Source organism: Anguilla anguilla, chromosome 2 (assembly GCF_013347855.1).
Source record: "Anguilla anguilla isolate fAngAng1 chromosome 2, fAngAng1.pri, whole genome shotgun sequence".
Lineage (NCBI taxonomy): Eukaryota > Metazoa > Chordata > Actinopteri > Anguilliformes > Anguillidae > Anguilla > Anguilla anguilla.
Window position 1 is genome coordinate 10,693,462 of NC_049202.1, and position 22,898 is coordinate 10,716,359.

The 22,898-nt window shown below is 39.1% G+C and overlaps 3 protein-coding genes across 6 annotated transcripts in view; 1 reads left to right on the forward strand and 2 right to left on the reverse strand.

Annotated features, from left to right (window-relative positions):
• LOC118219442 (myoferlin-like) overlaps window positions 1-11,028 on the reverse strand; it is a 32,512-nt gene extending 21,484 nt beyond the window's left edge. For 3 of the 4 annotated variants that reach the window (XM_035402596.1, XM_035402595.1, XM_035402594.1), the window contains exons 1-11: window positions 10,707-10,962; window positions 9,651-9,706; window positions 9,116-9,207; window positions 3,807-3,915; window positions 3,418-3,508; window positions 2,365-2,522; window positions 1,978-2,106; window positions 1,449-1,511; window positions 1,089-1,139; window positions 567-597; window positions 364-479 (exon numbers count right to left, since the gene is read on the reverse strand). In XM_035402596.1, the coding sequence (XP_035258487.1) occupies window positions 364-479; window positions 567-597; window positions 1,089-1,139; window positions 1,449-1,511; window positions 1,978-2,106; window positions 2,365-2,522; window positions 3,418-3,508; window positions 3,807-3,915; window positions 9,116-9,207; window positions 9,651-9,706; window positions 10,707-10,794 (984 nt within the window). In that variant the 5' untranslated portion in view covers window positions 10,795-10,962. Of the gene's footprint in view, window positions 1-363; window positions 480-566; window positions 598-1,088; window positions 1,140-1,448; window positions 1,512-1,977; window positions 2,107-2,364; window positions 2,523-3,417; window positions 3,509-3,806; window positions 3,916-9,115; window positions 9,208-9,650; window positions 9,707-10,706 lie in introns of all 4 variants that reach the window. The other variant, XM_035402593.1, reaches the window with a different exon arrangement.
• A 1,132-nt stretch (window positions 11,029-12,160) lies between these two features.
• cep55l (centrosomal protein 55 like) lies at window positions 12,161-18,234 on the forward strand. The gene is made up of 9 exons (XM_035407120.1): window positions 12,161-12,296; window positions 12,838-13,034; window positions 13,565-13,852; window positions 14,774-14,839; window positions 15,029-15,179; window positions 15,775-16,091; window positions 16,480-16,551; window positions 16,813-16,938; window positions 17,035-18,234. Exons 2-9 carry the CDS (start codon window positions 12,852-12,854, stop codon window positions 17,260-17,262), a joined length of 1,431 nt encoding a protein of 476 aa, XP_035263011.1. The 5' UTR covers window positions 12,161-12,296; window positions 12,838-12,851; the 3' UTR covers window positions 17,263-18,234.
• An 820-nt stretch (window positions 18,235-19,054) lies between these two features.
• Window positions 19,055-21,219, reverse strand: rbp4 (retinol binding protein 4, plasma). The gene is made up of 6 exons (XM_035407121.1): window positions 21,060-21,219; window positions 20,746-20,862; window positions 20,449-20,585; window positions 20,175-20,281; window positions 19,672-19,884; window positions 19,055-19,360 (listed from the first exon to the last, which is right to left on the reverse strand). The coding sequence occupies exons 2-6, from the start codon at window positions 20,845-20,847 to the stop codon at window positions 19,341-19,343; spliced, it is 579 nt and encodes a 192-aa protein (XP_035263012.1). The 5' UTR covers window positions 20,848-20,862; window positions 21,060-21,219; the 3' UTR covers window positions 19,055-19,340.
• Window positions 21,220-22,898: the final 1,679 nt, after the last annotated feature.

A 22,898-nucleotide genomic window follows, 5' to 3' on the forward strand; every position in this document is an offset into this window, starting at 1 on the left:
GAGTGCCCATCGAAAATGCACAGCGCTGTTCTGAGCGAGAACAGGCCTACAATGTTCCATGGAGGATGTGATCATTGCATCCTCTATAGAGGCACTGTAAGGTCCAATGGTCAAGAGTGTTTCATATGTCTGAAACACTGCTCTTGAGTTTCCTTGTGAACCATAATGTAACAATGGAGAGAGACACTGTATGGACATTATTATTGCACATTCTATTCTTCTTTCAGCATTTCTCTTTTTCAGTAAGACTTTATTGTTTATTATTTTTATTTTTTCAGCATTTTTCTTTTTCAATGAGACTCAATGACAGCATTGGGGCCGGGAGTCAGCAGGCCGAGTCAGGGTGAAGGAACGGAGCGTTACCGGAGGCTCGTCCCCCGTGCCGACGATGAACATGCTGACTTTGAGGTACCCCTTAGCCCCGGAGCTGGAGTCATCCGGGTCGTTCAGCAGGAGCCACTTCCTCATGATGGCGTGAGCTAGGGGAGGAGCACAGGAAGTGGATCAATCTCATCATGGAGAATTTACCTGGATTTCTCCAAACAAGGACATGGAAGCGGACCTACCTGGCTCATCGTAGACATATCCAATGTCCATCTGAAGAGGGAGAGCAAAGGTGTAGATTGTGAATCAGTGTGAATGCTGAAATGCTTTCCTAAAGATTATTTTATTATAAATCCAAATGTTATTACTCATTGTCAGGTCAGCATTTTTCTTGCAGGTGCACATTTTACAGAAATAATAACTAATTTGCAATTTACAAAAGTGAAGTAACTAGTGAAATATATTATGGGTGTGAGGGGCATATTTGCATGGATAAGTTTTGATTTATTAGGGGGGAGGGATGGGAGTGGTGGTAGCATTAAAAAAAGCAAAAAAAAGCATTAAAAAATGCTTTAAAAAATGAAATATTGTTCTAATATGTAATAACATGTCTAACTCAATATATTATAAAGCTGGCAGATTGTCAAACCAAATTCCAGACATCTGCGTCATAAGAGGCTGTGTTTTCAAAGTCACATTCTGGCCCATGCATCAGCAGCAGAGATTCAGAACGAGGGATGAAAAAAAAGTGGATGAAGGAATACCTTAAACTCCCCCATGAGGCTGTCCGCCCTCAGGGAGGAGGAGTCGTACACCTGCGGAAAGGGAGTGAAACGTTGCCGTTTGAGATAGCGTTCCAAAGACGAACCGTGACGCACACCATCACGGTCTGCACATCAACCCCGGGTAGCTTTTCCATTTTAATGAAGCAAGCTCAGCTTTGCAGCACTCTTAAGTACACATTTTACAATAGACCAGTATGCCTACATTTTGTAATCATTTTAGATTATTAACAAAATAGGTAATCCTTTAACATAATTTATCAAGCACAAAGCTACAGCTAAGTATATTACGTCCAAGAGGGAAGCACAGAATGACAGTTTAGATATGAGGGTTGGACTTACCCGTATGATGATATATTCATCAAACAACTCCGAGGGCAACATGTTCATGTTGTAAAAAAACATCTGGAAAATGAAAACAAAAAAGTCATACAACCATTATTTAAAACCAAATGGAGTATGGCAACTGCTGATTGGGCTATATTTTATAAACACACACACACACACACACTTAGCCAGTTGTTCAACACACAGTATAAACTGGAATATAGACTATGAGGTATACATCATTATTTCACACTAAGTCATTGCTTAAGAGGGACATTAGAAACTTACTGAAGCAGTGGAAATACAACAAATAGCGAGACAGCAGGAAAATGAAATTAGATAACAGCAGGTTATCAGGCCAAAAAGTTCACCAAAGGACTTAACACAGTGCCTCTGAGCACTTAGAACCTTGAAAGATGGGTTACCAACATAAAATCCAACTTGCAATTCACTAATGACCCCAGGTTGTTAGAAAACATCCAATCAAAGTCCAAAAATTATATCTATGCAATATTTGAGTCATATTCCCTCAGATTCGTAGTACCTCATCAAAATAGGGGTTGTTTCCTCTCTTGATCCTTGTTCGATGCGTCTCTTCACAGATGTTAACCTTGACGACAGGCTTGATGTTGTTTCCAGGCAACTGTCGAGCTTCGATAACGCGGACACGAATCTGACAGACAGGAGTAAGAGACTGTTTACCTTGCTCAAAACATAATATTCAAAAGCTGCTCAAGGATGAATATTTATCAATAAGCTGAAGACATCAGCATTTATCAAACACAATGATTTGACTTGCAGCAGCCAGTTTTATACGTTTTTTATACTGAACTGAATGAAATAATCTGGCTGTGTTGCATGTGTCTAGTAAACCGACTGTAAATAAAGGCTTTGTGCAAGTGCCTAGCCTGTGGCCTGTGGGACAGAGTACCTGGAAATCCTGAGGTTTGTTAGCTAACTGTTTGTGCCTTTTCCTGGTTCTCCCCGAGAGCCTCTGGTTGGGGTTACCAGGCTGACCAGGAGAGGAGCCGTCCCCCATCTGGCCTCCGTCAGCAACGTCTCCCTCGTCCCCATCACCTCCATTTCCTCCTGCAGAAACGAGATGCACCCAAAACTCACGCACCGTCCCCGTATACCATGTGATCAAATGCAGGCCATCGCAGGGCAGTGAATGTTTCAGTAATCTGTAGATATGCTTGTGTCTCAGTGACACAGTACTAGCTTTGTTTGGAACAAAACTGCTTATTTGCCAGGAATGACTATGGCTTTCTATACACAAAATGTTGAGTTGTCATGAGGAAATGAGTCCTGAATAGTTAAGCAATTATGTACAAGTATCCATTTAATAAAAGCAAAGTGCCTAGAACAATTGAATCACATTTTCCATACAAGAACTCGAACAGATCCCTGGTATTGTAATGTATTTTGTTAATCTCGCCAAATGAAATTAGACGGATTTTTAAGGTCAGGAGCAAAACTGGGTAAGACCAGGCTGTTTCTTTTTCTATCTGCAACAGGTGTTATTCTGCAACTGCACTACCTAAAAAACTTGCATGACAGGCTGTTACATGTTACTACAAGTGAATAATTATATTCAGGCACAGCAAAGACACAATATCCGTGACACCAACACAATTGAGCAAGAGGAAGTCAGGTCAGTTTTCTTCTCAGTGCTACAGTCTATGCAAAACTAGACATTTGCAACAGAACTTCCTATTGTTAGGGGGTAGGTAACCTTGTTCCTGTAATTCCAAAGCTTCCGCTGGAACCTGATGCCACCAAACCCCTTAACCAAAAAGCTTCTGCCTGGCTGGCACCTATCCTGCACTGATTACCTACTCACTGGATCACTGGGCACATCACTGGATACTGAATCGACACAAGTCAAAAATATTATTCAATTTATTTTACTTTATTGCTGTAAAAAGAAATAATGGTACTTGCAACATTGGGGAAAAACATAGGGTAGCTCCATCTGACTCACCAGCACCTGCAGTACCGCCATCCGTCTGACTGTTTGGATCTGGCACGGCACCAGCTGGAGGATCATATCCGATCACTAAATTGATGGTAGCCTAACAGGCAATAAGTGTGAGCTGAATCAGTTAATCAGTCAAATCAAGGCATTCCATGCTTACATGTTGAGTTATGAAAACACACAAACATTTTAATTACACAGATTTGGCTCGGTAAAAAATAGTTACTGTTCTTCAGGGCTATACAAGGACTAGAAGGACAAAGCCAGTATTCAGTCTTTTCTCATTACTTTTGTCCATATTCAATCAACATTTGATTCAATGTGATGGTTTTTCATACGATGATGAACATATTGTTTGGTGCAAAATAAAAAAGCATAAACAGTTCTGCACTTACTCCAATATTTTCATTTTTTTCACTTAGAAGGGGTAAATTCTTTGAAGGGATGGACTTCAACTGGCCACTTGCCAGATCTTTCAGAGAGACTTTTGCAGAGCCAATGAACCTATAAAAGAATGACAAATGCATATCTCAAGTTTTTATGGCCATCAAGATTTACAGTTTATCACTTCACTTGTTTGTAATATCAAAAGCTTTTGTTAAAGATTGGCATCATTGCGTATTTATACAGGACAGTACATTCCCCGGAAGTAAATGACCTCAAACTTACAGGTAGGGAATAAAATGCATTACAAAATGAATCTACACGGCTAAAGCGACATAATCAACCAAGTACTAAAAATAATGGTTGAATTACTCCATCTGGGGAAAAAAAGCCAGTGTGTTAAACGGACACACTGTATCAAGTGATTATTAACTCAACCCAGCTCTCTAAATGCGAATGACTTTGTACATACATGCTTGGAGTAGGTGAACAGGTGAACTACCGAGTGTATTGTTTTCATTTATATGACTATACATGACTTTTTATTATTTATTTCAGTCTCCAGTTAGGTAAATTTGATTTCACACGTGCTGAATGACTGTCAAATAAATTACAGATGTTCCTTGTTCCCATTGTTACCCGGATAATTGCATTTGCAAGCTTTTACATCCATTATTTTTATTGTGTTGTTGAACATCATGTTGTTTGCATATGTATATACTGCATAACCTCTGTTTCAATCTGAATTATTACTGCCACCATGTCATTTCTTTCTGATGTAGAATAGTCACACCCCTCCATGGAACAAGGAACTAGACAGGTTGCCAAGGGTAATAACTGAATGTTGGCTCACTAGGACTTTAAAATTCAGTCAGACATGGGAATAATTAAATTCAGCCCCAAGCAAGGCGGTGCATGGCAAAATAAACTTTAAGAAAAACTGGAGGGTTGAGGTTTCTGGAGGCAGTTCCCAGAATTCCTTTGTGTGCATTGTGACATCACTGTTGTAATAGGACCATGCGAAACCTCCCAACGTAAACACCGCACCCAGTCAGATCCACTTGCAATGTCATGAACACAAAACACAAGGGCATATCAGATCCAGACCTTAAAGGCTAAACCAAGCATCTATTACCCATCACTATGTCCATTTTGGTATTCTAGTTTCCCACAAAAAAAATCAGACGAACAGTAGAAATGTAAAATTCCTGACACAAAAATGTAACCAGGATGGCTATGTAAAAAAAGGGTCACTTCAGGCCTCGAAGTTTAAAACCATGACTCATTTTAACCCCTTCAGCTGCCCCTGCTCAGCCCTGAGCAAATAGCCTGGCCCTCTGACTTTCTGTCTGGCGCTGAAGTATCTCAAATTTACACAAGACTTATCCCTAATTCGGACTCTCAGACCACAATAAAGCAATAGCAATAAGGCGAATGGATATGTTGATCCTATTTTTGTGATCCTTTCTGCTTATGATCCCAAAGTCAAAATGCTGTCATTGGTAAATATAGAAAAGTCAAATATTTCAGTGGCCTCTGACAGAAGCATTACTAAGAATACGAGCAAGAGGACAGTAACCAAGGAACCCTTGTGGAAATCACTACTTCTGAAAAGTGGATAAGACGAGGCAGTGGACAAGCATGTAGATTTTGAATTAGCATACTTCCATTCTGAGAAGGTTTTAAGAATGTATCATGATATTGTGTTAATTAATGCACATTTATGTGCTCTTCAAGATAGCTGTCAGATTGTCTTCATATTATTATTATAAGACCATTTGCATTGACAAATATTTGCCACTCCTGCTTTCATCTGAATAGATTTTTTTTAATCGTGTACAATTACACACTAAATATGCACCTGTAAAATATTTTTCATAAGAATGCTCAATTTCTTCTAAAAGTAGCCAATTTACAATACAGTATATTGTTTAATTGACCTTGTCTGTTTGAACTCATATGTATGCTTATCATTGTTATTTTATTTTTGAAAATATTTACCAATATTCACCAATATTTCATTGCCTCTCATTTTTGGGGATACACAGAATAGCAGGGAAAGAATATGTAGAGCCATGTACCCACACTAGTAACAAAGGAATGCTAAAAAAGCAATAGAGTTCAAGGGGAAAAACCATCTTAAGAACCATCAAGCACAGTGTGACTAGCTTGGAGAAAGGGAGAGAACACAAATGGTTTGACAAGGGTATGAGAAAGGAATTCTCATGAACAAACTGAAAAATCTACCAACTGGTCTCTGCTCATGAATGAGGGTCACAAGGAGCCCAATGTTGTGCTAAGAGCAATAGCAGCTCACCCCATGCATTATGGGTAATAGTAATCTGCATAATCCTGAACAGTCAATGTCTGCGTAATGTTTGGCAGTTTATGTCAACTGACACATCTTGTGTTTTCCCATACCATCTATATCTATGCCATCTATTTATATAGTTTGTAATATTTGCAAAAGGACATCAGTCAAAGTCAGTTGCGATCTCTGCTCAAAATCCAAGGCTTTAAAACAACATGCAAAACACATGTAAAATCTGTATTATTTTACTGTATTAGTACATCTTGCACTTTTGAGTTCAAGTTAAAACACCTCCAGAGATTCTCTTGTGGATGACAGCATTCACATGGAATGTCACTGAATAAATTATATGAAGCAATTCTGTCATTCTCCGGACAAATTCTCGTTTTTAAACCTATATGCCAAAAAAATGTCAGTTTAAATGTACAGGGTGTTCTCAAAAGTTCTCTAAAACCTTGACTGTTTAATAATTTAAAGAATACAAACTCTCTAAAGAGATTCTTGGTCAAGTAGAAGGGTCCAGTGAGTCATGGACCCATTACTGAGTTTGTTGTTTCTAGTCAACTGTTGGGCAGAAATATGCAGACAAAGCCACTGCAGTAAAGTGCTCTGGGTGCTGATTGGTCGTTCTGTGGTGCTAGCCCTTCCACGTGGCCCATCATTCGTTACCTGCTTGACTGGAACACAAGCGCGGATCACGGAAGCAGGCTAGTAGCAGGAACTGGAAATCCTTCTATCACCATTCATATTCACACGCCAATATTGAATCATGACACCACAAGAAGACAAGAAGGTTGTGCCTGCAGATGCCAAGTCTCTGAAACAGCTTTCCCTTTTACTAGTCACCATTGGCTTGAAGAAATGTTGAGGCTTTAAATGTTAGTACACTTGGAATAAAAGACTGGCAATAAAGATGGTGTATCATAAAAAAATGATGTATAAGATGTACCCTTGTCTTGAGATGATGCATATATTATTTTTGTCCACAACATGCTGTCTTAAAGCAAGAGGTTTCCATATGATTCACATATTCTATCTGCAATAATGTACATAAAAAAACAATGTACAATATCTGATAGCTCAAATCAGTCAAATCAGTCTTTGGATATGAGATAAAGACTGGTTAATGCTGAGCAATGACCAGAAACAGGTCATATAAGTAAATAAATAAATCTAATTGTTCACAGGTTCACCTCAGCAGAGCAACATCACACACAGAAATGCAGGAACATTTTCCCTCTAGCATGGTCACAAAAGCCTTCCTTAAACTTTGTTTTCCTAGTGTTGCCTGGTTACAAATGACCCAGAGATTCTGGAAAAATGTGGGAGTCTGCAATTTCACTCCTCCAATGGACTGACTGACTCAATGGAAATCTTTGCTGTAGAGAGCCTCAGAGACTGCTGAATCTCTCTTTCAGCCATTTTGAACATAAGTTTAATTGTGTATTCCCAAAAACCACAACAACAGAAGACTGGAGGATTACTGAAAATAGCAAAAGACATGGAAATAGCACTTGAGTGGCCACAACTTATACTCCATTTTACATTAGTAACTGTGGAGCCTCAGACATCGGTTTTAAAATCTACACCATATGCCATATATGTTTATGTGGGATGAAAGCAAAACAACTTGCAACTTTATAAAAACGTAAAATGTCAGATGACTCTAGAAATGTGTTTTTTGTCATTATATTTAGCTCCGAAACTTTAATTCACCGTTAATTTCAAACACTTTCCATAAACATCAAAAATACCAGCATAAGCTACTTCAATTGCACAAAATTAGATTTAGTCATGATATTTAAATCTTCCAGCGAAATTTTGCAATATTCATTCAGGTCCTGGTAGTCACTGAATGAAACACAACAGTAATATAAAGAAATAAAAAGCACTGCAACAACAGTGGAACATGTTTACCTTCACATTTGCAGACACTGATCACCTCTCTGGCATGTTACAGTTTATATCTTGCATAGCTTCATATTCATAAATGTAGCTACAGTGTGCAGAAAGTTACTACTAATGTCCCAACTTCATTTTTGTCAAGTCTTTGGGAACGGGACAGGTCTTCAAGGGCAAACTGAGACAAGTGAACAGAAATGTCACACTCTACAAAACGTCCTATTGTAGTATTGTTCCCTGCAACAATGACCAGCATATTTGTCAGGACTGGATTTACTTTGTAAAAATGCTCTAATTGAAAAGGAACGAAAAATTGAGGTCTTCGGTTACTAGCAGGTAATAGCACCTTAAATAATAGCACCTTCTGTGCAAAGGCAACTCATTCCAGTTCACTGAATTAAACATAGTCCAAATACACAGTTACCCATTCAACAGATGCCCTGCATTTCTTTAAAAAGAGAAATAGAACTATTCTATTCACTCCCTTCCGGCATCAGACAGGCTGATTAGCTTCCCACACATACCATAGCAGTGCAAGTCTCAACACAGTCCACAGGTGTGTAAGGTGCAGAGAGGGACAATAAGATCTGGAGACACACCTTAAACTATCTGAGGACTGTTCCTTTATTATTCTATAACGATTATTCCTAAAGTGCTATGGTGCACTTCATTGAAAGCTTAAGGTGTGCGGTGAGGGTATAATGATGTTTTAAATGCAACACAAATGATCTAGATAGACAGTTTTATATTGTATCTTTCTGAAGTATGCCCATCCTTGTATTGCCGAAATGACTGGTTGATTACCATAATCCTACAGTATGGGAGTACAATAACACAATGTTGCAATGAGCATTGCCAAAGCGAAAACATGCAAAAATACAGCATATCCAGGAAGCTATGAGCAAAGCAAGACACTGCAAATGGGGTGCTATCCCACTGAGAGATTGAGAGATAAGGGCTATTAAGCACTATTCTGAATTAGGATGAATGTCTCTTTTATAAGGGAAAGATAGAATGATATTGGTTAGAATAATGTTTCCTTATTTTGTAACTCTAAAAGCCATTTTAATAACCATGGAAGGTAGGTTATTAAAGCGTAGTGCAAACCTGTCTTTTCCAATGGTTTCATAGTCTTTCACAATAACTTCAATGAATGAGGAAGAATCCAAAGGTGCCCCCTTCAAATCAAACTCAAGGACCTACAATCAGCAAAAAAAAGAACAATGTAGGTTAAAATAAAGCACAGATGCCCTTGCTGAAACGATTATTTAAACATTAAAAAGGTGCACACTTTCAGAAACTTTCAGAAGCTGTTTTCTCAATAGTATTCAGATATTATGAAACATCAACAGATTTAAAAGGAGCGGGTGCTCTCAAATAGAACATCAATGTGGAGTGAGTCATCCACCTTTAACAAACAAAACAAAACAATACAATATTTACTGAGTAGCTGCTGATCTGTTTTGCTGCTGATCTGTTTTGCTTATCATTTACAAAACTGGTCTTTGGGAAATTTGATTTTTAATTAAATTGGAGTGATATAAAAATATTTCTAGTCATCAAATTTCCAACAGACCAGTTTTGTCTGGACTTTATCTGGTTTATTCAAATAGAGACTGAAATACAATTTCTGAAAACTTACTTCATTCCAAACCGGATTTAACTCATTGTCAATTGATTTTGTCTTTTTCTTTTCATCTGTAAAACACAAGAGTCAAGGAAGAAATGTACGGTGTTATTCTAAGCCACAACACTGTGCACTGTGTGTACAAAAATCCATTACTAGCACATACAGTTACTGTATCCAGAGGGGTGGATTCCTTAAAGAAAGAATTGAGGTTCATGAGCTAAGCAATATATTTAGAAATGATGAATGGTGCTGTGAGCATGTCATACCTTCACCTTCATTTATGTTGCTAAATTCAAACCTAGCATGCAGGAATGAAAATAATTCTTTGATTCCTAAATTTTTAGTTCAAAAACATGAGAAGCATACTGAGTGGTTTCACTTGTATTTTCATAGTTTGTCCCCTTAGTGGATAGAGCTTGGTGCGAAGCCCGAAAGCCCATATACATTTCGTTCCCTAAAATTCTCCCTGTCTGTTACCTCTGAGTAAAATATGATACAGAAATAAATAAACATATGCAACACATTCATATATCTGAATGTCAATAGAATCAAGCCATTCTCTCTCCAAGTTATGATCCCACTGGAATTTCATACAATCTGACCTCATGTGGAATTGATTAATGTTCTGCAATGAACACGAAAACGTTAATATTGACCATATTTTACAAAAACCCATTTGTGACAAGCTGTTAAGTATTTTACTGCATTGTCAGTCTATTATTTTAAGTTTAAAAAAAGATATGAGTAGATACTTCAAAAATGCACAAGTGCCTTATGAAAATGTATTTCTGTATGACCATGTTCAACTGTGTTAAAGCCATTTTACTTAATTTGTTTAAGTCCCATCTATATAAAACTCCCCTTATCAACGGAGTCCTCGCCAGGAAGGCAGTGTCAAATAAAAGCACATTCGATGTATTTAAGGTCGCATTTTGTGATGGTAGAAATAAACGAAGTACATTACACATCCTTCAACTGACATACAGGTATACTCTGTATATATACTCCATCCCGAGCGCAGCCCAATTTTCAACTGTAGAAACTAGGCTACAACCTGTTTTAACTCACCTTTAAACACAATCGATGTTATGGGGTCAGGACTCCCAAGTTTCTTTTTTGGAAGATCTTTCGCAGATTCCACAACAACGCGCAACATTGTGTCAAAACAGATGTACAATCAACAGATGTGCAATCAATTGGTTATTATTGCCTGAGAATAAAATCGCAGCATGCTTTACCACCGCCGCCTCATTACTCGCTGTTCGTGGAATAGCAACATGGGATATGCCAGTGTGTCATTTAGGAAAGAAAACTAGGAGAGGGTGTAGACATAAATGGGATTGGCCAGCACCCTACATATAACTACTACAAATGCAACGCAATCTGCAATCTGTTTAAAATATAAAACGCGAATAGAAGTAGGATACTTTTACATTTGTTATTGACTTAAATCATTTAAGTTTGCAAAATCTGAGTAAACTACTGAATATGCCGCTATTCCTGAAATCGTTTTAGATTCCTTCTGACCATTTTAAGCCAGCTCTAACATACGCCCTGCAAATTTTCAGGATAGTCAGGAAACCAGTTGAACTAAAAATATATTTATAATAATGTGCGGTGTTACTTTGCTCCCAGTATTTTGGTTCGCTATTCAATGGATAAAACTTGCGTGGTTCACAACTTTTTCTCAGAAACCACCTTACTTAAAACTCTGTCTCCATCTACTGGTTGCCAGCAAAAAAGGGGAAAATGCACGCGATGCTGTTGCTTCAGCTGAAGATCCCCAACAAAACATATCGTTATATAGGCTACAACATACGGACAGAATTGAATTCTAATTACTGTCACGGCGGTTGGAGTGTTAGGATCTTCTGGTGAGCACTGCGAATAATAAAAATGAGAAAATTTCAATTTCTGAATATCTTATTTCGAATTAAGAAGAAGGCGCAACTCCCAATTCAAAATAGCAACCGTTTTGAAACGAAGGGATTGGAAGCATCAGAGATTCAATTAGCATGATATTTTAAAATAAATATACTTAGCTGGCCCAGCAGTGCTCAGGTGTTACATTGGCTAGGCAGTAGGCAATGAGTCTATGCACAGGTGCAGTTCGCAGCACACACTCAGTCGGACCATACGCAGATACTGCATAATGTCGCGTACATTTCCTTAATAGGTTACAATGAATGTAGCCTACGGGTTTTTACATTTGGTCACAATCCAAATAGAAACAACTGTAAGTTATTCTTAAAATATATGATTTTATATTAATTGCATATTTTATCATATATATTTTTTAAATATTTACAAAATATATGGTATTTATATACAGCATATTCTTTTTTTTCAGCTGACAGGGCTTAATGCAACTATATTTTGAATCATCCTGTATGGCACATGGTTCTTTCGCGTCTGATTGATCAGAATATCCAATGAGTTCAGTGAGAATATCCCATATGACCCGTCTACACCAATCACAAGCGAAAATATGTAGAATTCGGAAATGACGTAGGACGCGCTGTATTCAAACTTATTTTCAATAAGGAAGTAAGTCAAAGCCGTTTCACCAAAACCTACAGGGGTTTCAATTTGATTCTAACTAGCGTTTGCGGCAATACAGTAGAGGATAGATTGGTATTAACAAAGGAAAAACGAACGGTGAGTTTTTTTACACATTGATATTTCATTTCAGAATAAGTTTTTTTAAAGCCTGTAGATCATAGCTTGTATGCGGTTGTTTAGACAGCTAGCTAGGTAGCTAACAAAGTTGCATATAGGCACAAATATTCCCTGACCAACACACACAAACACGCTTGTGTTAACTCAGTCTGCACTGCTCATTATTATTAAAATAGCCTTTCTCCGACACATAAGTTACATTTTTGTTGAATGATCTTGCTGGTTAGCAAAATACTGTTTTCCACCAAAACGCAATGATTCAAGACAGGGGTGGGTGCGATAAATTGGCTAATTTGCTCGCTGAAGTTAACCGACAGTCAGTTACACACACACACACACAAACTAGCTGTAACAGGTGTAGGCCTTGGTTTTATATTTTGGAGATAGTATTTACAAATTGTCTTTGTTCTCACAAGGTAGAACCCTCTGCTAGTTTGTCACCCCCAGAAAGAAAAAGTAGTCTTTTCAAGTTTCTGTAGTTGCATGTTGTTTTCAACGCCTAATCCGTTTTTTTCCCCAGGAAACACTCCAGATATGGCTAATAAAAATGCAAAAGAAACAATTGTCAACAAATTTGGTCTGAGGCTCGGTGGACCGAAGGCTGAGATTGAGCTCGACAAGCTCAAAAAGGAAAATGCTTTCCTGAAAAAGACCTTGGCTGATATGTCCAATAAAAAATCAAAGGTGCCGGATTCAGATGAGAGCAAGCTTTTAGAGGTAATGTTTTTTCTTTCCAGTTTAATTTTTTTGTGTTTTAAATTGAAGTCGTTTTATATGAAGTGATTTGATTAAATCCGCATGACAAGTTAATTATATTGTATTGTGCATGATTCGTGGAGTCATCAAATTATTTTTAAAATTTTCTGAAATCAAATCTCGAAATTGCTTATTTTGATGATTATAAAAACAGTTTATGTGTTGGTTTAATTACCACAGCTCAGTCACTCACTCATCTCTCAATTTGGACTAAAAGGAAATTCATTCCCCATGGTTTTTGGAGCTGTTTATAACATATGGTAGCCACCAAGTAAACGTAGTAAATCTGACCATATGTGTGCCTATCTCATTTGCTTTGTGTTGCAAACTTCAGTGGAGCCATTATGATGGAAATTGGGCATGTTATTGAAAGTAACCACAAAGTAACCAATAGTCTTGCCCTTTTTAATAAATATATTTCTCCAGTAAGTACATTTTATTGCATCTTGTGCTGATTGTGTCATGTTCCTCCCTCCCAATTTCATTTTTAGAGAATTATTTCCCTTGAGACCTTACGTGAGAGAAACTCCCAGCAGCTCTTGGCCAAGGATCAGGAAATAGCTACACTGAGGCAGCAGCTTCAAGCAAAAGGCGGTGAGATCGTAGCCTCTCTTCAGTCCCAGCTTGAGCAGAAGGCCAAAGAGGCGGAGAGGAGAGAGAAATTGGTGCAGTCTCTCTCCGAGGAGACAAAAAATGTGAAAAACAAGTTGGCCGCTCTCTCTGCCAGGTGCCAGGAGCTTGAAAGCAGACATGGTAAAGTTGAAGATCCAGGTACTCAGGTAAATATTTCATATCTGTATGTTAGGGGTCTGTTTACTACTGGCTCTGTCATTTGTGAATGTTATCAACTTGTTTGTGTGAACAATAGAAGCCGGTAGAATACAAAAATGTATTTGCTGTAAAGTGGCTCCTGATGGAGGGCACCCTTCCACGCTCAGTTACATCTGTAGTAATGCCTTTGTGCACCAGGTGGCAGCATATCACAACTGTTTCAACAGCTGTTCTCTTGGTTCATTTAGCTCCCTCAGATTATTGTTCTTTGGGATCATACATCATGAAATACCCCCGTTATTCATACATTTACATTGCCTGACCATTTCTCTTGTATGTACACGAGCTGTATATATTTTATTTGATATATTTTTGGCATTTAGCAGATGCTTACATACAAGTGGTTTATAGATTACTTTGTTACATACAAACCATTTGTACAGCTGAATATTCTTTGAAGAAGTATATGTTCAATACCTTGGTCAAGGCACATCAGCAGCATCCTGGATACTGAGCCCACAACCTTCGAGTAATAAGTTCCAGTCTCCTAAATTACCACTTAATTTATACATTTGTGAGTAAGATAAAAATGTATGTAAGGTTCTTTGTAGAAAAATACATCACATACTGGTGTGTCGAACAAGATTTCTGAAGGTTAAATAAAGCAGTGATTTTGTTTGAATTTTGAAACAAGATACTTATGTCAACTGCTTGATTTGTTTTTAAATCACAATTTTGATAGACAATTGACACATTATAAAATACTAATTTCTAAAGCTCTAACTTAAAAACATTTGCTTGGAGTAATTCCAGTTATGTACTGTGATAGCCTTTTTGCTAGTTTCATTATGCCTGGGTAATTGTACATGTAGGCTTGTTAATCAAAGAGGGAAGGTTTGCTGCTGGTAACTACCCCTGAATGCTTTTAGGGTTCGCGTGCTGATGGGCAGGTTGCACCTGCTGATGTTGCCACCATCCAGGAACACTTACGTGACGTAAGCACTTTTATCTGGTGTACCTTTTAAAATCAGACTGGGTAAGAGGTGATGGCGAGTCTACATGGTGGATTTATTTATTTTGTTTCCTAGCATAAAAAATGCTCTATGCTGTCTGTCTGTGTGTGTGTATTGTGTGTATTGTGTGTGTGTGTGTGTGTGCGTGCGCGCCTTCCTTCCTTTGCTAAGGCCCTGGAGAAAAACCAGCAGTGGCTAGGTTACGACCAGCAGAGAGAGGCCTATGTCAAGTCAGTCCTGGCAAGGACACTTGAGCTGGAGCAGCAGTTAAATCAAGCCAACCATGCACTCCAGCAGCAGCACAAAGAGGGCGATTCAGAAGGTAAGGAAGTGGGACACCGGGAATCTTAATGCAATGAGGCGAGTGGCTGTTGCTTTGCTTTAAAGGAACAGCTTGCACAGTCCCGAGGCTGATATCCTTTATGTAGAAAACGCCAATTTTACGCCTACCACGTCCAGGCTGTTTGCAACCGTTAACTTAATAAAGTTAATTTACGTTGGAAAGGTCGATTTCATATGTGAATTACTTCCCCATCAGATGTAGCCTAATTGCAGTGTAACTTAAGTAAATGTTCACATTATTACATTTCTCCCCAAAATTATATTCAGTGCTGTATTCTTATGTTATTGTGTTAAACTTAAACTTTTGTGATGTCCTAATTCAGTGTTTCTCAACCCTGGTCCTGGGGACCCACTGCCCTGCATGTTTTAGATGTTTACCTGCTCCAACACACCTGATTTAAATGAATGGGTCATCATCAAGCTCTGCAGAAGCCTGATAACGACCCATTCATTTGAATCGGGTGAGTTGGAGCAGGGAGACATCTAAAACATGCAGGGCAGTGGGTCCCCAGGACCAGGGTTGAGAAACACTGTCCTAATTAAACTATTGTATGAATATCATCTCGTTTCCTCAGATGAGAAGTACGCCCGAATGCGGGAGCACTACGACAGGCTCCTGCTGAAGGCCAAGAAGGACCTGGAGTCGCTGAGGGAGCAGGTGGCCCAGGGGCAGGCGGAGGCAGCGGACTCCAGGAGGAAGCTCGACGACAAGGCCAGGGAGCTGGACGAGGCCCGGGAGCAGCTGCAGGCGGAGAGGCTGAGCAGCAGGAGGAGCGCGGAGGAGGAGAGGAGGGCCTCCGCCGAGAGGAGCGAGAGGCTGAGGGCGGAGCTGGACAACATGGACGCCCGGCTGGCGGAGGAGCGCAAGAGGTCAGCTGACCTCCTTCTCCAGGTACGACAGGAAGTCTTCAAGCTGACTGAGAGTTAATGACATAGATGTGTGTTTTTGCTTCTCTATCGGACGAGAGGTCTGTGTTTTCCCAGAGGCCAGTGTGACCACCCATTGGCATTGTGGTTCTGTAGCTGTTATTTATTTCCTTTTTATGTATCTTATTTTTATTTTTTTTTAATTCAGCATTTTTGGGAAAGCCCATAGTCAAAATGCACACGCTGTTCTAACCTCTCCCCCAGCCGCTTAAAATGTCTTCAATTACCCAGTAACTTCTTTTGTTTGAATAGCTGTTGTTTTTTTTGTTTTGTTTTTTACTTTGTTGACTTTTAATTGAAGCTTGTGACCTTTGACATTTCCTTTGGTGCTCATACGTACTTATTTTGAAAAGGTTAACCATCTGCAAAAATCTCTGCTGAATCAACACGAAGGACAGAGTAGGGTTGCGGCGCTGGAACAGCAGGTATGATCGAGATGAAGGATGCTCTTTATTACCATTTTTTACTTCAGAAAAATTCATTCTGCTAAATTAACTGGCTCTTGACTGATTTTGACTGATCTCGCCACATTTCTATCTGTAGTAATCGTACATACCTTTAATTGGCACTGTACTGTGAATATCTGACTCAAGCCCATGTTTTGTTATGGTCAGATATTTATTCATTTTAAATCGGTGTTTTCCCTCATACATTGCCTTTGGTACATTCTTGTTTACTGTCATTAGGTGCAGATGTCAGCAAAAGGCTTTGAGAACGAGAAACTTGATCGTCAAAGTTTGCAGTACCAGCTGCACAAAGTCCTGAAAGAGCTTCGTAAAGCAAGGGAGCAAATAGCCAAACTCGAGTCGACTGTAAGTATGGTGGCGGTATCAGGACCGACCGCGATGAAGTGGTAATGTATTTGTTGTCGGAAAATTCTCACTTCCGCCATTTTCCTCTCATCTCAGAAACAGCAGAAGGAATCTCGTTTTTCCGAACCGACCTCTTGCAGCCGACTGGAGTTCGAGAAGCTATCGATTGAGAATCCGCATCTGAATCACACGTCCCCTTCAAAAATCCCGAATCTTCTGGACGAGAGCTTCTTGGAGTGTCCGGAATGCAGAACCAAGTATCCCACCAGTCAGCACCGGGAATTACTGGCTCATATTGACTACTGTCTCAGCCTGTCTCATTAAAACAAGGGAGCCCCTTCTTTTTATTTTGCCTTTACTTTTGCGCATATGGTGTTTTTATTGAGATTTTTTTAATATAATGCAGAAAAAAGTGGAAGTCTACTGGTTTACTTGTCTCCTTAAAGCTTTTATTGTTATTCAGTTTTTTCTAATTATTTTCATATCTGTATAATGACCTGTGTATTTTAAGTTTCAGAACGTTGGGCAATTATATCTCCAGTGAAATGTACTTTTGTTTATTTCCTACGTGGCACAGTAAAGTTTTTAGGAATGATGTCATTTTTATATATGATAAATACTTTTTTAACTTATGGTTTGATCTTTATTTAAAATATTTTTTTCCTCACTTCTGAACTTATAATATTAATCTCTTCTCTGTGGGTATAAAAGTAGAGTAAATGTATACTCTGTATTCTTTAAAATGGACTTCTTGAATTAGATTGCATAATGAAGTCCTGGTATTATACTATTTAAGGCGGTGCATTAAGGTGGCTGTCCTAGGCAGGGTGGCAGATGCCAAGTTTCCTTGGTTCAGGAAAGCTTTTCAGCAGAATACGACTGATGGGTTTAACTAAGCTTGAAATTAATTGTGTGTTTAAAATGAGTCCCACATTGTCTTTGAAAGCTTGCCCAAAGGTATGGTTTTAAAGGCTGATAGCACAATCTAGTCCAGAGATTAATGCCAAATGTATTTTTAGGAAAGCAATGTTTACGGACCACTTAAGTTTTCTAGATGGGGGGGGGGGGGGGGGTCCCCCTTCCCCTTCCCCTTCCCCTGAAAACCAAGATTTATCAGGGAGTAGAACCAAGTGTCACCTTCTTTGTTATGGACTTCAAATTGTAGTGGACATTATTTGTTTTCATTTTGGTAAAATATTTGAATGTTTGTTGTGAGTGAAGGAATTTGTATCTGTTCTGCAATGTCCTATACACTGTGTGAAGAACTGTAACGAGTAATAAAATGGAGCAAATTTAGGTCTGCTACCGTACTCCGAGCATTTTTGAAGTGTCATTTGCTTGAAACCTTTGACACTGCTAGATCGGTGGTGGTCTTTCAGCGGTAATGTATTAACCAACGGCTTCCCATTCTAGCTCAGTTTTGTGGTTTGGGTCTTTTGCCATGATTCATGGTTTCTGGTTTCATCATTATGATGAGCTGCTGCGATTGTTTGTTGCTGGTATTCGTTTCGAACATTGCTGTTCCTTATGAGTCTTTTCTTATACACAATGTATTCATGCCAATTGTCTGTATTACCACTTCTTAAAATATCACCTGAACTGTCCATTAAGTAAGAGTTAGCACTTAAGCCCAATTGATGAGATTTGTGTGTACACATCTCCTTTGCTTCCCCTTGTTATGTGCAGGCTTGCTTTTAGCCGTCCATATATATCCAAAGTGCGTACTGGTGCACTGCCCAGTAGTATTAGGAGGTTACTCAGACATGGAATCTTGGCCTACGTGCACAAAAGTGACAAAAGAAATATGGTCATGATCGATTTGGTCATCTGGATGTCTGGATCTGGAAGACTAAATTCCACTCAGCCATCTTGAAAAGCACTTATGAGTGGAAGATGTTTTGTAAACCCAATAGGGGGTGGGGCTACTAAACTACCCACTGTCAATCATTTGTGACCACAACAGGTAATTGGCTGGACTGCTGAAAGGACATCCTCTGAGAGGAGCTGCCAGTTCTTCTAGGCCCCTCCTGCCTCAACAACAGTATGGGATAACAGGCTTAAAAACAGTTGCATCTGTAGCCTTGTTAATATGTGCCATTGTTTACGATCAACAAGATGCTTTTTTTCCAATATTTTATTTTACAAAGTGGTTTCAGGTTGCATTACACAGTTTACAAACATAAAGCTGCTTATGAATGGGTTCCATGGCTGGGAGAACAATTTCTCAGGTGTAATGTGAAGCTTGTCAAACCTGCTGCTCTGGCACATAGCAGTTCTTAATGCTTAAGCCATTTCTTTTTATAGTATTTTGCTGTTATTGATTTCAAATACATTTTATACAAACATTTGGAGTTTTATTTGTGATTTTAAAATTTCACAGTGTTTTCTTTGGCAGTGCTGAATCAGTTCCCATCACAGTACCCTGTGAAACAAGAAAAATTTGTTAGATGATCCAGTTTGTTTGAACAACTAAAGAGCCTGGAACTTGTGCGGAAATAACAGCTGCATGTCACTGAGCCCGCTTTTTGAATTTTTTTTTAAACTGACCAAGTAATGCTTTGAATGATGCCCCTGAACACACAAGAGAAGTCAATGTGGGACGATTAAATGTATGCTTAACAGAGGACTTCTGTTTCCTTCACAAAATGAAACTCATCTCAAAAGCATCATTGTGATTTACAATTTACGCCAAAAATTCTTTATCTGAAATGGGCACTTTAACGAAAAGCTTACCGTTGTGAGAAACACGCCTGTATTTGCCGAGCAAGCAAAGCTCCTGCTTTCTCTGCGTGACGATCTTCTGGTCCTCGGGTCTGAGGCCGTTGGGGTGACGGGAGAAGATGAAGGAGTAGCTGTCCAGGCAGGTGCCGTCGGTGTCCAGCTGGCGGCAGGAATAGTGGATGGCGTAGTTGTCGTAGTCAGTGTCAATGACCCAGTGGTCATCATCTGCAGGGAGCCACACGGAAAAGGTGAGGAGTAATCTCCGAAAAACCTTTGACCAATCAATACCGTCACACCATCGGGTGAATTTGCGCAACCTGTCCTCAGCCATAGGTTATGCATTTTACATGTGCACGCTTGAGGACACTCAGTAATATGCATTGTCATGCCCACCCCCCAAGCCAAGTACATGCTACTGATGGTATATTGCAAAGACTCCACTCTGGCACAAAGACAATATTTCCCATTAGAATTGTGGAACTTTAAGATAAGTTTTTTTTTTTTTTTTGCCTTACTTCCAGACTGAAGATAAGTAGCAGCTCCCCAGTATTTCATCTTGAACTTAGCAGGGTCTGTGCTGTCCTCGAAAGTAGCAAACATGTTCGCACAAAGCTCCCAGTTACTGGTGGAAACAAAAATTACAAGGGGCGTCGTTAGTGACTGTGCTGCAGTATGTTCATGCGCACGGTAGTAGGGGTTTGCAGAAGGGGGGCAGGGGTGGGGTGCGGGGGGGCTTCCCATGTTATGTCATTTATTTTTGATTCTGGGAAAAAAGAAAGTCTAACTCACTTCAAGATGATCACTCTGCCCTTGGCTTTAGCTGTCATTGACCCATCAGCTTCCATGGCAAACTCCGCCACAATGTTATCAAGCAGAAAGAGTCCAACCGGATCCTTCTTGGCCACAGCATACCATGTCCCTGTGTACTGGAACATTAATATAAAGCAGAATTTGCAGTTGCATTTTTTTTTTTTTTTAAACATGCAAGCAGTACACATAAAAGAACATTCTGTACTATTATCACACAAACCGTTGACCATTTATCTGTACGAATTTGTTTAAGAGATCTTTATTTTTGTTACCTACCCTCTGTCGGTCGAAATTCTTCATCACTTGGAAGTTTGACACGGTGCAGTCCTGTGCCCAGCACGTAGCTAGTACACAGAGGAGGGCTAAAACCCTGAACATCCTGGAGACTCAGACCTGAAAGCAGGAGAAAAAGAAAAAAGATGCTTCTTAGTAGAAAGCAGATTGCATTGTGTCCATTAGAGATAGTTTCATCTTATTATTTTCTTGCATTTTGCACAAAAACGAAGAGTCAAATTAAAATTTTCTTTAAATGTTCCTCCTCTGAAACGTAAAAAAAAGCACGAAAGCATGCATCTTGGCATGGAAAGTACCTGGGAAAAAAAGCAGTCTTGGGAGAAGTTCAGTCTGTTTCAGAGCTCTTGTGTCCAGAGGTTTGGCTTATATAGAGGCTCCCTGTTTCATAACCCCACCTGGATATCTGAGCTCCTCTCCACATCACTGCTTTAATGGGGTAAACATTTATGTAACTCCCAAGTCTCGTGTGGGCTGGCTTGTTCCACGAGTTTGACCCCGTTCATCAGAAAAGTTTTTTTTTTTTTCTTTTTTTCTGGATCGATTCAGGTCCTATTATGAAAGACTTTAAGCTTTACGCCAGGAACACATCTGGTGTATAATGCACTTTAGCACTCTGGTTCACTTTAAACAAATCATCACCCTGACATGTTTTCCCTGGATAGCACATGAACCCGAAGAATGTTAGAATGTTACAAACAACGCAGCAAGCCTCAGCATGTGCGCCAGTCATTTTCAGTCTGGCCATCTGTTGATATTTTGACACAGACATAGTCTATCCCACACATAGTCCCTCTCTTTCTCTTTCAGACATCTGTTAATGAATGTAAAAACAGTCCAAAAAAATTGCACTTCTTTTAAACTGACAGATTAACTGGCAACATTAATAAATCATTTAGTGGTGTTTTGGGGTAAATATCAGGATATATTTAAAAATATTTTGAATGAGTTTAGTTAATGATTATGTTCATATAAAGGTTATAGATTCAAATCTTGTCAGTGAATCTTAAAAAAAATGTTCAATAAGCTGAGCAGAACCAGGGATAGTCTCTATTTACATCTTAGAGTGTTGAATGTGTGCATTCTCTCAGAGAAGTTTGAGGCAAAGTTATTAATGTGTTGTTTATCTGCGTTCCTTCTTGCACAGGTGGTGCAATAAAATAACTACTTTTGTAGGTACACCGTTCTGACTTGAGTCATTCTCGTAATCTTGACTTCTTGGTTAGTTTCTGTTTGAACATAAGTTTTGTTCAATATTATTTAGATATTTTTAGTGGTTTACTCAAAGACCAAACTGCAAGACCTTAATGACAGTCCAGCATATTTACAGTCAGTTAAACTCATGTTTTTCAGCATTTAAGAACATAGGATCATATAATAAATAATCTAAATATATTCAATCAAAGTTGGAGAATAATTCAGATGATTTCATTGCTGTTTAAGATTTTGCCAGGATTGGAGAACTGGAGAATGTAAGGTGCCTCTGTAATTAAGGTATTATAGTGGAATACCTTGTGCAGGTTACAGTTGTTATCTGTAGGACCAGCCAGAGACCAGCGAAACAGACCAGGTCCCCATCACTTGTTTATAAAAGTATTACTGAAGTTTTAAATTGCAATCTAATGTTTATGTTGTAATGTTAATCTGATACATGATACATGCTGATACATGCCCATCTTTTTAAAAATAGCCAGCTCATTTCAAGTGATTTTCATGTAACATGTGTAGCAATGTTTTCCTTAACCTAAATCTTTTTTGCTAGATATTGTTACACAATTAATTTGTGTGATAGTACATCAATGTACCTGGCTGTCTTGCTGGTGCTTTTTTATTGTTGTTCTTTTATAAAAATTTTAAAAAATACATTAAGACCCTATACAATGAGAAGTTTAAGTGCAGGAGAGGCTGTTTGACTTTTGACATGCCCAGTGTTAGAGGATGCAGTGCTCTAGTGCTCTAGTGGTAACAGGAGACTAACAGCCCAGATGCTCTGACACAAATCACCTGGGAGAGCTCTGGTCCTGTGCCCGAGGCTGAGCAACGCACCTCTTGCCAAAACGGGCTGATGTGCCTAAAGAGCATTAGCCAGAGCTGTCAGCTCATGTAAAAGCCTTCCCCTCCTGCCACTCTCCCGGGCT